General features: G+C 38.2%; 1 protein-coding gene across 1 annotated transcript in view; it reads right to left on the bottom strand.

Annotated features, from left to right (window-relative positions):
- Positions 1-14,577, bottom strand: part of LOC127946379 (guanine nucleotide-binding protein G(olf) subunit alpha) — a 312,100-nt gene that overhangs the window by 296,941 nt on the left and 582 nt on the right. Inside the window, exons 2-4 of the mRNA XM_052542918.1 lie at positions 14,381-14,453; positions 13,765-13,819; positions 13,527-13,646 (exon numbers count right to left, since the gene is read on the bottom strand). Of these exons, the coding sequence (XP_052398878.1) occupies positions 13,527-13,646; positions 13,765-13,819; positions 14,381-14,453 (248 nt within the window). The remainder of the gene's footprint in view (positions 1-13,526; positions 13,647-13,764; positions 13,820-14,380; positions 14,454-14,577) is intronic.

The raw sequence follows: 14,577 nt of genomic DNA, 5'->3' as shown, positions 1-14,577 counted from the left end.
ACTGATGTTATATAAAGTTATGAGACATTGTTCAGAAGCCGTTTTATTGATGAAATTGTGCAGTTGGGATGTACAATCATGATTATTTCATGCTAATTCTAGTAATAAGTAGGGATGGGTACCAAAACCCGGTATTAAACTGGCCCCGGGGCTAAATTATGAAAGACCGTAGTATCAGTTAGATCTGACAGTACCGGTTCTGCTTTCGGTACTGGAGAAAAAAAAAAATAAATGTACTATGTATTTTTGCTTAATAATGTTGTCGTGCACATTTAATCTCGCCAAACATTTCTAATGTGCGATCATATTAAGACGTTTGTCCATGAGATCTGTGTGAACACTCTCATGCACTGTCTGTCAGTCACACACACACACACACACACACACACCACAACGAGCGCACGCACATGCATTAACTGTACGTAAACTCCTGTTTAATAATAAAGAGTGACGATGGCGAAAAGATTTGATCAATGTTATCATGCACATTTTATCTTACCAAACATTTCTAATTTGCGATATTATTAAGACGTTTGTCTGTGAGATCTGCAAGAACTCGCATGCGCGCCGCGGAGGCTGTCTGTCAGTTACACACACACACAAACAAGAACGATACACACATAACAGTACGAAAACACCCGCTTAATACAAAGAGTGACGATGGTGGAGAGAGCAAAACGTTCCAAAGTGTGGTTATACTTCACTAGAGTTAATGCTGACAACCCTCGTTGTCATAAGTGCAAAACAACATTTGCATGTAAGGGCACAAACACAAGCCATCTATCAAAGCAAAAGTGCATTATGTGTATCGACTGCCTAGCTAGCTCGTCTCTGGTTGTTGCCCCATCTACGTCAGGTATGTATGCTAAAATCATGTTGAATCAACGTTGTTCACGTCATTTAAAATAAATGTAAAATCTCCCTGGTTTGCTAACATTACGTAGAAATTCTGTTGATTTCTTTTGGGAAAAATGAGAATGAAATCAACATATTTTCTACTTGTTTTTAAAATTCCAAATAAGGAAAAATCAGTATGTAAATGTAAACATTTATTTGGCTAACTTAAATGCACAGCACCTCAACTTAGTTTACAAAATAGCCAATTGCCATATTCTGCAACCTTTTTATCATTTATATATATATATATATATTTTTTTTTTTTTTAAGCTGCAGCTACTATGAACCAACCAACTCCTCCTAACACCTCTGGTCCAAGACAAGCCCATTATTAATTTTACATAAAAAAATAAAGCAATGTTAATTCTGTTCTCAACTTGTTCTTAAAAAAACACACACACACACACACACAACACAAAGTACCGATAAGAATACCATTAAAGTACTGGACCGTTAAGCAGTATCGGTAAGAGTAGTAATACCGTTAAAACCTTAACGATACCCATCCCTAGTAATAAGAGGATGGAATGATCAGGTTTACTCATGCTCTGCAGTGCAATGAACCGAGGCACACCTGTCACAATCATCAAAATAGCTTTTATTATTTGATTTCCTGATAAAATAGACAGAATATTTTCAAATTTATATATATCTGAAACTGTGAGTTTCAAGTAATTTCCAGACATGAAGTGTTTTTTTTTTTTTGTATATATGCATACAAAACTGAAAGCCCAGTACAAATATGTTTACAAATAACGTTACAAATACCGTTACACCCCTAATTAAAGTATCACAAACACAACGTACAGCCAGTCTTCCAGGTAAAGATGATTTCGGATGCAGTAGTTCCTCCCCCTACATTTCATTCTGCCCTCACTGTGCATGTTCTCTTTTGGTAGACACATGTGTTTGGTTCAGAAAGATGGATGACCCCCATCATCTCTTATCTGTTAGTGCTTGGTCTGTGTGTTTACTAACAAAAATCAATACACCATTACATAAAGAGCCTAATTAATGGAGATAACATTGCAGCCAAACACACACACACACACACACACACACAAAATCACATGCCGCGTCATATCAATCATATCATATCACACCTCAAAAAAAAAAAAAAAAAAACTTTATTTTGCAACTTAAGCTAGATTTAGAGTAGTTTAAGAGTTAAACTGGCTCACTCTTTAATATCAAAATATTTACAGTGTCAAACTGTATAATGACAATCACCATCATCTTCACCATAATCATACAGCTGAGGAAGAGAGTTCAATAATGCTTAAAGTACTGTGTGTGCCTTCTTTGTTAACTGATTGCCACTTTGAACTCTGATCGAATCAGCCGTATAAAACTCATGACAGCCCGACCGCTCTATGCAACTCGATAGAGAGAGATTTTAATTAAGTAACAGCAGCAAACACACACACAAAAATATACACGCGGCTGTGCACACTCATGCCATCTCCCCTATACCACTAGTTACCAAATACAAACTTTTTTGGTTCTGAAAGAAGCATTTATTTAGAAATCATACATAACTTCTTATCAGCAAAAGCTGAAACGCTTGCACACTACACAGGGCTCTTTTACTACTAAAATATTTTGTTGTAAAAAAAATAAAATAAAACCTGTCTACATCTGTTCTTACATGATAATATTCTACATTCCATAAGATCTTTTAATAAATAAATTTTCCATGAAGCACTTTATAGCATAATATGACTGGGGTCTAGGGGTGGGCGATTGACATATCGTATATATCGATATATTGTTTATATTTAATTCTGATTCCGCCACTTTGCTTTTTTGCCTTCTCTGTGCTGTGCTCGCCCCCTTGCCTCCTTGACATTGTTCCCCATCCCCTCGCGTGTTGTCTCAGTGAACATGGCGTCATCCACAACCAGCATGTAGGCTACAGAACTAGTCAAAAAAAAAAAAAAAAGGACAAGTGGCTCCATTATATGGAGACACCTCGGTTTTAAGGCGTCGGGCGAACAGCAGGCAGATGTCTACTGTAGGGCCTATGATTTCCGTGATGCAGAAAAGGTGGACGGAATCGTGGAATCCAGTCATAAAAATGGAATTTACAGTTTAATGAAGAATTTCACTTAATTTGTCAAATTTTGAATGAATTAATCTAACGTAGGTCATTGCACTCACATCAAATCATGATATGGACTAATATCTGTAAATGTTAAGCAGTAAAAAGTTTATTTAAATATGAATACTGCATGTTCTGCATGTCTGTGCTAATGAATGGCGCAGAACCGTCTGACCGCATTTACTCAAATCAAACGGTCAGATGCTCAGCAGCATAAATGGCTGCCCACTGCTCCGGTTCGGTACGTTTTAGATATAGCAAATTGTAAAAACATCTCAACTTTTCAGAATGTTGCAAGCGCACCGTGGGTCATGTGACAAGAACTAACCAATCAGATTCATCCTTTCCGTAACAACGTTGAAAGCTCAGCCAAGATGAAGGAACAGCTGATCATAGTTGTATATGGATTGCAATTTTGAAATAAATTTACTAGCAGAGATAGCCTACTGCAAGCGATTTTTAGAGCTGCAAATCCATTTATCCTTTGCTGAAATTTCCGCGTCTTCATGGAGAGAGCACGTCATTGTTGCTTAGCAAAGGCAGATGCCTCAGAGGCGCTTCTGCCCGAGTGCTTTGGAAAGGAGGAGAAAGACGCGCCTAGCGTTTTCCACGCGTTTTTAGGCACGATGTGTCATTGCTAGCTGCCCTGCAATTTTCCTTTTCGAAAAAGTGGTTCACAAATGAAAAGCTACATGACAATTTCTCGGTAGCAACGTGGTAACATCGTTTTTTATAACAGTTAAACTTTCAGCTACTAGATTAGCTATTAGATATGCTGCTCCCAAACGCTGTAAGGATATCAACTAAAATACTTGCTCTACAATGGCATTCTGGAATTAGCAATGGGAGCTTATATGAGATGTGTAAGAAATTAGTTTCACACGTTATCAATTAATCCTTAAATAATAATTTTCATTTATATTGACAATTTATTTCCCTCAAATTTGATTGGCCAAGTAGCACTACTATATAATATAGATACAGATATTTAAATATATATAAAATAATACAGAGTGTAACAGCACTGGGTGGTCTCACTATTGAATTTGGCTGGTTGTGATTTTAGAGTTTCAAAGTTACATTACATTAATTAATTTAGCAGACGCTTTTATCCAAAGTGACTTAAAAATGAGGACAACGGAAGCAATAAAAAAAAAAAAAAAACAAGAGAACAATGATTTGCAAAGGCTATAAAAGGATCACAGGGAACTACACTAACCTTTTCCACTGGTGGCACTTGCGCGACTAACTTTTTCACTTACTGGCGCAAAACATGATTTGGTTGCACAATTTTTTTTTATAGTAAGCCGCTCTGGATAATGATGAAACTGTAATGCATTCAGATGTGCTTTTTATTTTGCTACATCATACAGTGTCATTGCTGTATGATTTTTGTTTGTTGGATACATCTGGAAAAGTCAAGACCCTTAAGGGGGGTGAAATGCTCGTTTTCACTCAATATCCTGTTAATCTTGAGTACCTATAGAGTAGTACTGCACCCTTCATAACTCCAAAAAGTCTTTATTTTTATTATATTTATAAGAGAAAGATGTCTGTACCGATTTTTCCCGGAAAAACACGAGCGCCTAGAGGCGTGACGTGTGGGCGGAGCTAAAGAATCACGAGCGCCAGTAGGCTTTCGCGTTGAGAGCATTTGGAAGCTGTGACACAGATCCAGAGGCTGAAATTTAACAAGAGCAGCATCAGCAAATGCGTCTCTATGTGGTATGTACTGAAACTATATATTTGCTTAGCGGTTTTGCAAAATGACTAAGTTCCACTTTATGTCGTCTTTTTTGCAGGGAACAAACAAAAACACTTGCACAACTCCGTTGATGCTCTGTAAAAATAAACTCCATCCACTGGTCCCTTGATGCTGTTTCTCTTTTGGTAATCTGTGCAGGGTTGTCTTGCCCTGGCAACCAAAAACACACTTCTTTTGTGACTTTTCGCGACGCTCTCGCTCTGATCAGTGAATCGCTCTGATCAGTGAAATGTTTGTGCTCAGCCTCGCTATACGGGAGCGCGCGCTCTTCCGGCAGAAGTGCCTTAGGACCCATATAAGGAAATTCCGCTCCATCTAACGTCACACAGAGCCATACTCGAAAAAAACTTTCCGAAACTTGTGACAAACCGGAAGAGGTTTTTTTGGAACAAAAATACTCCTTCAAACGTACAACTTAATTTGTGAAACTTTGTCCATGTTTAGCATGGGAATCCAACTCTTTAACAGTGTAAAAAACTCAGTATGCATGAAATAGCATTTCACCCCCCCTTTAAGAAGTGAGGTCATACAACCCTGAAAAACACCAGTGTGAAGGGATGTGTTAACGATGTGAGTGTGAGCAGGTACAATGGCAGGAGAAATGGCTTGAAAAAGATGAGATGGAATACGATCAAGTGGACAAGTAGTAGGATGATCGGAAAGGATGAGTTTAGAGATTTCTGCCACAGAAAGTGGAAAGAAGGATGTAAACGAGTGTATGTTTGCTGGTAATACGTTTTTGACAGTTTTTGGTGTGGCAAATTGTGCACTGAGGTTTGTAATTTTATTAATGAAGAATGTGGCAAAGTCGTCAGCTGCTAGAGTTGATGAAGGAGTGGGAGGAGGAGAAGGACAAAGGAGGGAGAATGCTTTTAAAGAGCATGTGAGAGTTGAAGAGAGCAGCAATTAAGGTAATACATTAAGGTGAGTAGGATTTTGATTTGCACCATACTCTTTCTGCATATTCCATACTCATTTTCTTCTTGCGCACAGCTTTCAAAAGTATACTCATCCACAGATAAGCACGGACAGATGAGCTTGACACATGCACAGTACCACAGGGTACACGGCTGTCCACGGCCCTTTAGATGAGAAAAATAAATGTAATGCTGATGGTGCGCGGACAGCCGAAGTATACTTTGACCTTGACGTGATCGGTAACTGGATGGTTTTTTGCCTAATTGCAACTCTCTGTTCTGGACTTGCACAGACTCTGTTGCAATCCAATAATTTTCCAAAATGTAATTTATGTAAAAATATGAAGTCTGTTAATACCTGTTAACACAGCCCAGAGATGCTGAAGACGGATGCACAGAGAAAAATACTGTAGCAGGCAGATCACTCACGGTTCATGATACACAATCTATAGGGTTTCGGAGGGGAACTGACTGTTTTCTGAAAAGTTTACGGGGTATTTTCTTTTCATCTCGTCTCTGTTTAGTTCATATTAAAGCAGTGTTTCAGTGCAGCTTTGTTTACAGCCGCAACCAAGGAAACATTGTATCTGGTCTGTATCTGGTGCTCCAGAGGAGCCTCCTGCAGTCAGAAAGTGAATATGCATCTCATTCAGAGCTTCTGCTGTTTGTTTCATTCAGGTTTGTAGTATAATTTCACAAAGTTTGTCAGAAAATTCTGTTTTTGCTTTAAATTGGGTTATTATTAACCTGTTAGCCTGCATCCTGACGTAGGCATCCTTAACACCCCTCAATTCACACGTGTCAGTGTTCATAAAAAATGAAATGGTACAAATTTATTCTTGACAAACTATATAACATTATCAAGATCAATAAGCACGAGTATGAGTTATTCCATAATGGACACATACAATTGTGTCCGTGAAGAACTGAAACGTAAACAAAGCAATTATGATCCATATTACAATGTTATTGCTTCGTTGGACTAAACGTGCTCCATGAGATGTCGTTCAGTGGACCCTTACCTCTTAACTAAACCGGGAATCACAGCTGTGGATGTGTTTATGACTCATTATTACGATGGATCTGGTATGTGGGTCAAAGACGTTAAGATGTTCGCATCAAAAGAAATGTACAAAAGTGATTTTGTGTCCATAGAAAGCACATTTAATTTAAGTAAAATTTCTACTTTTAATGTTTCAAATAAGTTTTTGGAGAATAAAATGTCAAAATTTGGTTGAAATAATGTTACACTGTCATTCAGTGTAACACAATATTTATGCAAAAATTCAAACAACATGCTTATTCTTACGTGTACATATTAAAATATCTAAAAGAATAATGGGGCATACTAAATTTTATTGCGTTTTAAATTAGTAAAAAATTCTTACTGACAAATAGGCAAAACCTAGGATAGTGGCAAATGTTAAAAATGTCAAATTACAACTCATTAGAATTTGGGGTGAAAGTAATTAGTCTTTTAATATGTCATTAATTTATTTATTTTTGTAAATATGCCTGACAAGATTGTTACACTGAATGACATTTTACTGGGTGTCTTCTGTTAATCAGGGTAAATGTATGATATTTATTTTTTGCTCAGAAAAACAAAACTGCAATTAAATAAAACAGAAAACTTTTTGCATTTTTTGGGGGAAAAACTACAACAGTTTAAAGCAGTATTACACTTTTTTTTATGCTTAAACTCTTTTTCGTCTTTGACCCATGTACAGCGTTTCCATTGTTCATGTTTTTTTATGTGTACTGCTTACACAAATGTAGCAAATACAGTCTTTATAAGCTTTCCATAGATCTTTAAAATAATACATAGTTTTGTCAAGATTAAATTTGTCCTGTATCATTTAATCTATTCGTAAACACTGAAATGTGCGAGTTTAAAAAAATGTTTAGTTAAAATAAACTAATTCTGTTTCTAATAGTATGTTGCTCAAAAACAAAATATATTGTGTCCAGAGGATTTTGCTTTTTTTTTTACCCATTCATTTAAAAATAACACATTTTAGAGCTGTGACAAATTCTGTGAAACCGTGGTATTTTTGCTTAAGGTTATCATACAGTCAAAATCTCATACTGGTCCATGCCTAGGTTCAACACTCTTCAGCAATAAAAAACAACAACAATGAAGCACAATTGTTAGTTTATCTAAAGTCATTTTTGCTTATTAGTATAGTTGAACTGGATCATCAAAGGTCAGCAGCAAAGACATTAGTTAATAAAATGGGATTAGATACATTTGTGTTATTTAACATATTTAATTATATATAGGTTTAAGTCATATTCTGAATTTGCATTTCACGGTTTTAATAAATTTTGACGAATACTAAATCTGTTTTTTGCAAGTAGGATGAATTCATGCACAATCATATTTAGTCTACAACTACATCATGTTCACACAGTGCACACAATGCCTCTGTAGTTCTGATTTCTCCCAATATGGGGACAAGAGACTCAATAAATGGGAAAACAAAATAGCTTGTGTTACTTTATTGAAAAACGTTTTTGCACCTTTAACATCATACATACAGTACAGACCAAAAGTTTGGACACACCTTCTCATTCAAAGAGTCATTGTCCTGTTGAAAAATAAATGATGGTCCAACTAAACGCAAACCGGATGGAATAGCATGCCGCTGCAAAACGCTGTGGTGGCCAGAACCAGGCATGTAGAGTCCATCCGTTCACCTTTTCTGCGTCGCACAAAGACACGGTGGTTGGAACCAAAGATCTCAAATTTGGACTCAACAGACCAAAGCACAGATTTCCACTGGTCTAATGTCCATTCCTTGTGTTCTTTAGACCAAACAAGTCTCTTCTGCTTGTTGCCTTTCTTTAGCAGTGGTTTCCTAGCAGATATTCTACCATGAAGGCCTGATTCAACACAGTCTCCTCTTAACAGTTGTTCTAGAGATGTGTCTGCTGCTAGAACCCCGTGTGCCATTGACCTGGTCTCTAATCTGAGCTGCTGTTAACCTGCGATTTCTGAGGCTGGTGACTCGGATGAACTTATTCCTCCACAGCAGAGGTGACTCTTGGTCTTCCTTTCCTGGGGCGGTCCGCATGTGAGCCAGTTTCTTTGTAGCGCTTGGTGGTTATTGTGACTGCACTTGGGGACACTTTCAAAGTTTTCCCAATTTTTCGGACTGACTGACCTTCATTTCTTAAAGTAATGATAGCCACTCGTTTTCCTGTACTTAGCTGCTTTTTTCTTGCCATAATACAAATTCTAACAGTCTATTCAGTAGGACTATTAGCTGTGTATCCACACAACACAACTGATGGTCCCAACCCCATTTATAAGGCAAGAAATTACACTTATTAAAAATGACAGGGCAGACCTGTGAAGTGAAAGCCAACCCCAGCCAAAAAAGGAAAGAATCAAGTGGCCCAAAATGAGTTAAGGGAAGGAGTGGTCCATGTTGGATGAAGATCTGGACAAAGTGCTTGCAGCAGTTCAAGCTGGATCATCAGAAAGAAAGGTGGGATTTACTGACAGCCTTCACCTATAATGTGGCAAAGGAACGCTTTGGAACAGTGCCAAGGAAAGAGAATAAAGCAAGACCCGAGAATCAGGAAAACAGAAGAGAAAGAAAGATCAAACAACTTTAGGAAGGAGATCAAAACCCTGAGGAAGGAATTCAAGCAGCTCATCAGAATAAGAAGAGCTGAGAGGTTCAAGAAGAAGCAGGAAGCTGCTCGAGTCCAGTTTATAAAGGATTCTTACCACTTCACCAAATCACTTCTGGGGGAGGCGAGGTCTGGGACTCTAAAAAGTTCCAAAGATGTGGTGGAGCAGTCTGTTGAGGAGGCATTCAGTGACCCTACAAGAGACGATGCCCTGGATGGAAATCATCGACCCACCCACAAAATCCCTAAGCATAGAGTGTCCATCATGGAGAGAGGTTCAAGAGGTAGTCAAGCACGCTCCAGGTCCCAGCGGTATACCGTACAAAGTACACAAAAAAATGCCCCAAGCTCCTCCAAAGGCTATGGAAGCTTATGCAGGTAATTTGGTCCAAGGGAACCATTCCAACAAGCTGGAGAAGGGCGGAAGGGTGCTTTGTACCTAAAGAACAGGGATCCACACAGATCAGCCAGTTTCGAACTATTTCCCAACTAAGCGTGGAGGGAAAGATTTTATTTGCCGTGCTTGCAAAGAGAATGAGTGCTTACATGACCCAGAATGCATGTATTAACACCTCTATCCAGAAGGGTGGTGTCGAAGGGTTTTCCGGATACTTGGAGCATACAGGGGTACTCAGCCAACTTATCCAAGAAGCAAAGGAGAAGAAAGGCAGCCTAACAGTTGTCTTGAGTGACTTTGCAAACGCATATGGGTCTATTCCCCATAACTTGATCCAAGTCGCTTTGGACTACTAACATATCCCATATAACATCCAGAGTATGACAACCAGCTACCTGAGAGACATCAAACTACAATTCCAGTCTGCTAAATGCATGACAAAGTGGCAGCCGGTGGAGAAGGGGATAGTGCCAGGATGCACAAGTGCTGGATCTACCAACATGGCCTGCTCCCGAGACTCATGTGAGTATGTGAGGTGCTTCTATCCACTGTAGAAGCAATGGAGAGGAAGTTCAACAAGAGACCTTAGAAGATGGTTGGGAATACCCCTGGGCTTTACATCCTTGGGGCTCTACATGAGGTCAGACCAGCTCCAGCTTCCCCTGTCACCAGAGAAGCAGGAGTCAGGACAAAATCTGGCTGCAAGTGGGCCGCCAGCACAGCAATAAACCAGGCAGAATGTTCCCTTATGACCAAAGATATCATCGGAAATCCTTGCATTGGAAGACAGGGTATAGGAACAGCATATTTTCAGCAGTGGTCAAAGTCCACCCCTAGGGAGATAAGAACCATGATCTTGGATGAAGTCTGAAACCTTGAGGAAGAAGCGAGAAGAGCAAAATCCATCGAGCTCGCAACCCAAGGCGCCTGGACGAGGTGGAACCTCCCTAAGAGAGCAATCACATGGAGTGAACTGTGGTGGTATGTCTTCAGTATGTCTTTTCTACTCCGAGCAGTTTACGACACCTTGCAAACCCCAGTCAACTTGCACAAATGGGGGATGAGAGAGGGCCCACTGTGCAGGTTGTGTGGTGGGAAAAGAACAATGGCCCACATTCTGTCAGGTTGTAAGACCACTTTGACATAGGGGAGATATAGGTCGTGCCACTACAAGGTGTTGGCAGAGCTTGCAGACAGACATCCTGGAGCAAGAAAGGAGGAAGAAACAGCTAGCCAAAGAAAGACCACTGTTGAGCAGCATTGCCTTTGTGAAAGAGGGCCAAAGACCTATCGTCCACAGCCAAGCCAGGCAGAATCTCCTGTAGTCAGCCCAGGGATGGGAAATGGAGGTTGATCTCGGCAGGAAACTCCACTTCCCCGAGGTAGTATTGTCCACAACTCTAAAGCCTGACATCATCATGTCGTCTCCAGGGGGAGAGAAGATCATTATGGTGGAGTTAATGGTGCCGTGTATTGCACCACCAAGTGGCAAACCTGCACTTTTTTTTATTTGACCAAAGATTGAGTTCATACACCAGTTCATAAAGAGTTTGGTGAAGATGTCACATTCCATTCAAGAGTTACACTTCAATAAACATTTGGCATACTGTTTCCCATGAAAATTTAACACCGACAACAGAACATTACTAGAGTTATTAGAGATTAAGGTTGTCTATGTAGATTATTTATGCAATGAATATAGTGTTAAACATTCAGTATTAAGTGTTTGAAATATGTTCTTAAAGGCAAAGTAAAACAGTACATTATTGTCTTAGGCCTGTAATTGACTGATTATTGTGTTTATATACGAGTAATAAGCCTGTGGAAATACTTAATGTTATATTATTGTTTAAAATGTTGAATTATAGTTGACAGTTTGACTAGTTATATACTATTTGTATAGTTATATACTATTTATATACTATTTGTATACTATTTGTATAGTTAAATAATTTGCTAGTGACTAACAGGCAAAAAGAATGTCTGAGTAGAAACTTACATTGTGACCCTTTTTTAATAATTTTCTGCAAGTGGTATATCTTGGTTTACATTTGGACTTTGGATGTGATCTTAGGCTCGAAAAGGTTGGTGACCATTGCGCTAGGAAGTGCATTACTACTGTGCCTCTCGTTCTACACCAGTACAAAAACATGCACGTGTTGCACAAGTTTAGCTGTTTTGCACGTTTCAGATACAAAAATTAATAAAAAAAAAATATCTTCTATGTGTGAAAAATATCACAGGAGATTTATAACAAGTGGTTCCCTGCATTATTACAGCAAAGCACCTAATTACAGTACTAATTCGCTGCAATGGAGCAGCTCTAATGTTATTAAATTACACATGATGAACCATAGAGCAAAAAAATTTACAAAGAAATTAACAAAAACTTGTAAAATACATTTTAATATGCATAAACATAGCTCTCTCTCCACCTTCAATACCACGACTTAGGTGCCCTTGAGCAAGGCATCGAACCCCCAACTGCTCCCCGGGCGCCGCAGCATAAATGGCTGCCCACTGCTCCGGGTGTGTGCTCACAGTGTGTGTGTGTGTGTTCACTGCTCTGTGTGTGTGCATTTCGGATGGGTTAAATGCAGAGCACAAATTCTGAGTATGGGTCACCATACTTGGCTGAATGTCACTTTCACTTTCACTCATAATTAAGTGTGAAAATAACCAAAGGATATACAGTCAAACCAAAAATTATTCAGAGACCAGATATCATTTTTTATATTTTTTTTACTATTGGGTGCAGGACACTTTAGCTAATTTATGTAAGTAAGGATAGCAAAATAAACTGTGACAAAAATTCTTCAAAAATTGGAAACAGTAAAACTGATACAATTTTGGGACCAAAAATTATTCAGACCAAGTTTGGAAAAAAAAAAAAAAATTTAAGTTCAGGTTTGCATGAACCTGTATGTCAGCATGCCCAGGAGACTACAGACAGTCATTAATGCTAAGGTGTTGCCTGACTAAATATTGAAAGTTGTGGAAATACTATAAATAGCGGAAATAGCTGTCTCAATAATTTTTGGTTGATCGTAATCTATTACATACCTTTCTATCAAAGTTATATAACATTATCAAGATGAATTTGTTCTGACACAGTTTAACTATGAGTTCTTGTCATATTTTATTATGCTCTTCTAAACTATAGAGAATTAACTGTGATAATGTGAAATGTTGAATGTGTCTGAATAAATTTTGTTTTGACTATGTTTTAACAGAGTAGCGAGCAATACTACTACTACGATCTGACAAAGTTTCAGCTCTCTAGGCCTTACGGTTTGGGCTGCACGATCAGTTTTAGAGAAGAGGAGTAATAATTTAAAAAATGTAATAAAATCCTAACAATTACAATATGGTTTCAGCACTGCATGCTTGAAACCCTAATAATAAAATGTATGCATATTTTGACTAGTTTTAAAAGGCCAAATAGTATTAAAAAAAAAGTTACATTTAACAAACATATTTAATTAATCTATCGTAGTTAATGTGATCTTCGCAAATACCAGACAAATGACCCACAATGTTATGACATAGACTGACATCTAAATCAGTTGCCATGAGCAGACATTGACAAATCACGTGTAAGAATCTATTGCAGAGAATACATTAAGAAGTACGTGTCTGAACCACTAACAGGATTTAAAAGGAAATTTGTGGACCACTTCAACCATGACACACTTAAACAGAACTACTAATCAACAAAAGAACCAACAATTCTATGATCAACAATTATATGATTTCTTTTTAGCTATTCCGCTTTGTGCTGTTACAGATTAAGATGTGGTGTCTTACCTCTGTGTAGTCAAAATCTGAGAGCGGAGCTATACTTTTGATGTACTCTGCTCTAGGCTGATTGGACGGGTTGGCAATTGACACCGGGGGCGTTAAGGTGCTCATAGCAGATACTATCGTCTGAAATATGGAAACAGTGGTGTTAAAGCAAGCTGAATGTGGGATAAATTAAATCACAGTAACCACCAAAACACAACTCCTAGAGATAAACCAATTTAAATTTACAAAAAAGACTTACGACAATTGCGTCCTTGACATTTTTCCGAATATCCAATATTTTTTGCTTCTTTTCTCTGAACAGAGTAGAAAGAAAATAGGACACAAGTGGCATTAAAGAATAAATAATAATCTCTAAATAAAGAGTGTAAAAATAAATTATCCATAATTCACTAATGTGACGATAGTAGTACTCAAAGTCTGATCGAATCAATCCATTTATTATCTAACCGTTCTTTCTGCCATGAGATAAGGCCAAAGGATACTTCTCTAGGTAAACAACAGAAAACATTAGACTACATGCGCCAGAAATGCCGTCTGGGTACGCAGTTCATAAATGATGCTGAAAATGCTGCACACCTATCCCAAAAATGTTGTGGGGTTTCTTCTTTGAGACTCAAAGAATTTTTCATGCGTCGATGACTCAAAAATAAGGCCCAAAATGCTACACACGCCTATGATAACCAAAAATACTGTACAAGTAGGCTGCTCACGAGGTTTAACGTTAGCGACAAGCCATTGAAACGCACCCAACGCAGAGGCATCTGTCAACATTCTAACATAAATGCAGCATCCTTTATAATAAACACAGTAAAGGCCCGGTGTCAGTAAATAACGCTAAATAAACACACACTCACTCTGCGTTAAAGCCGTTGACGTGCAGAATCCGCATCTGTTTGACTATAGTGCTCTTCCCGGATTCCCCTGCGCCTTAAAAAGCATAGAAAAAAGACATACAATGGTGCATAGTTGAAATATGATCATTTCAGGGCCATGGAGAAATTATCCATGATGATGATGATGATGATGAAGATGTAACGTTATCCACATGTCT

The sequence above is a fragment of the Carassius gibelio genome, chromosome A24 (genome assembly GCF_023724105.1).
Source record: "Carassius gibelio isolate Cgi1373 ecotype wild population from Czech Republic chromosome A24, carGib1.2-hapl.c, whole genome shotgun sequence".
Classification (NCBI taxonomy): domain Eukaryota; kingdom Metazoa; phylum Chordata; class Actinopteri; order Cypriniformes; family Cyprinidae; genus Carassius; species Carassius gibelio.
This window is presented reverse-complemented; position numbering and strand designations above follow the sequence as displayed.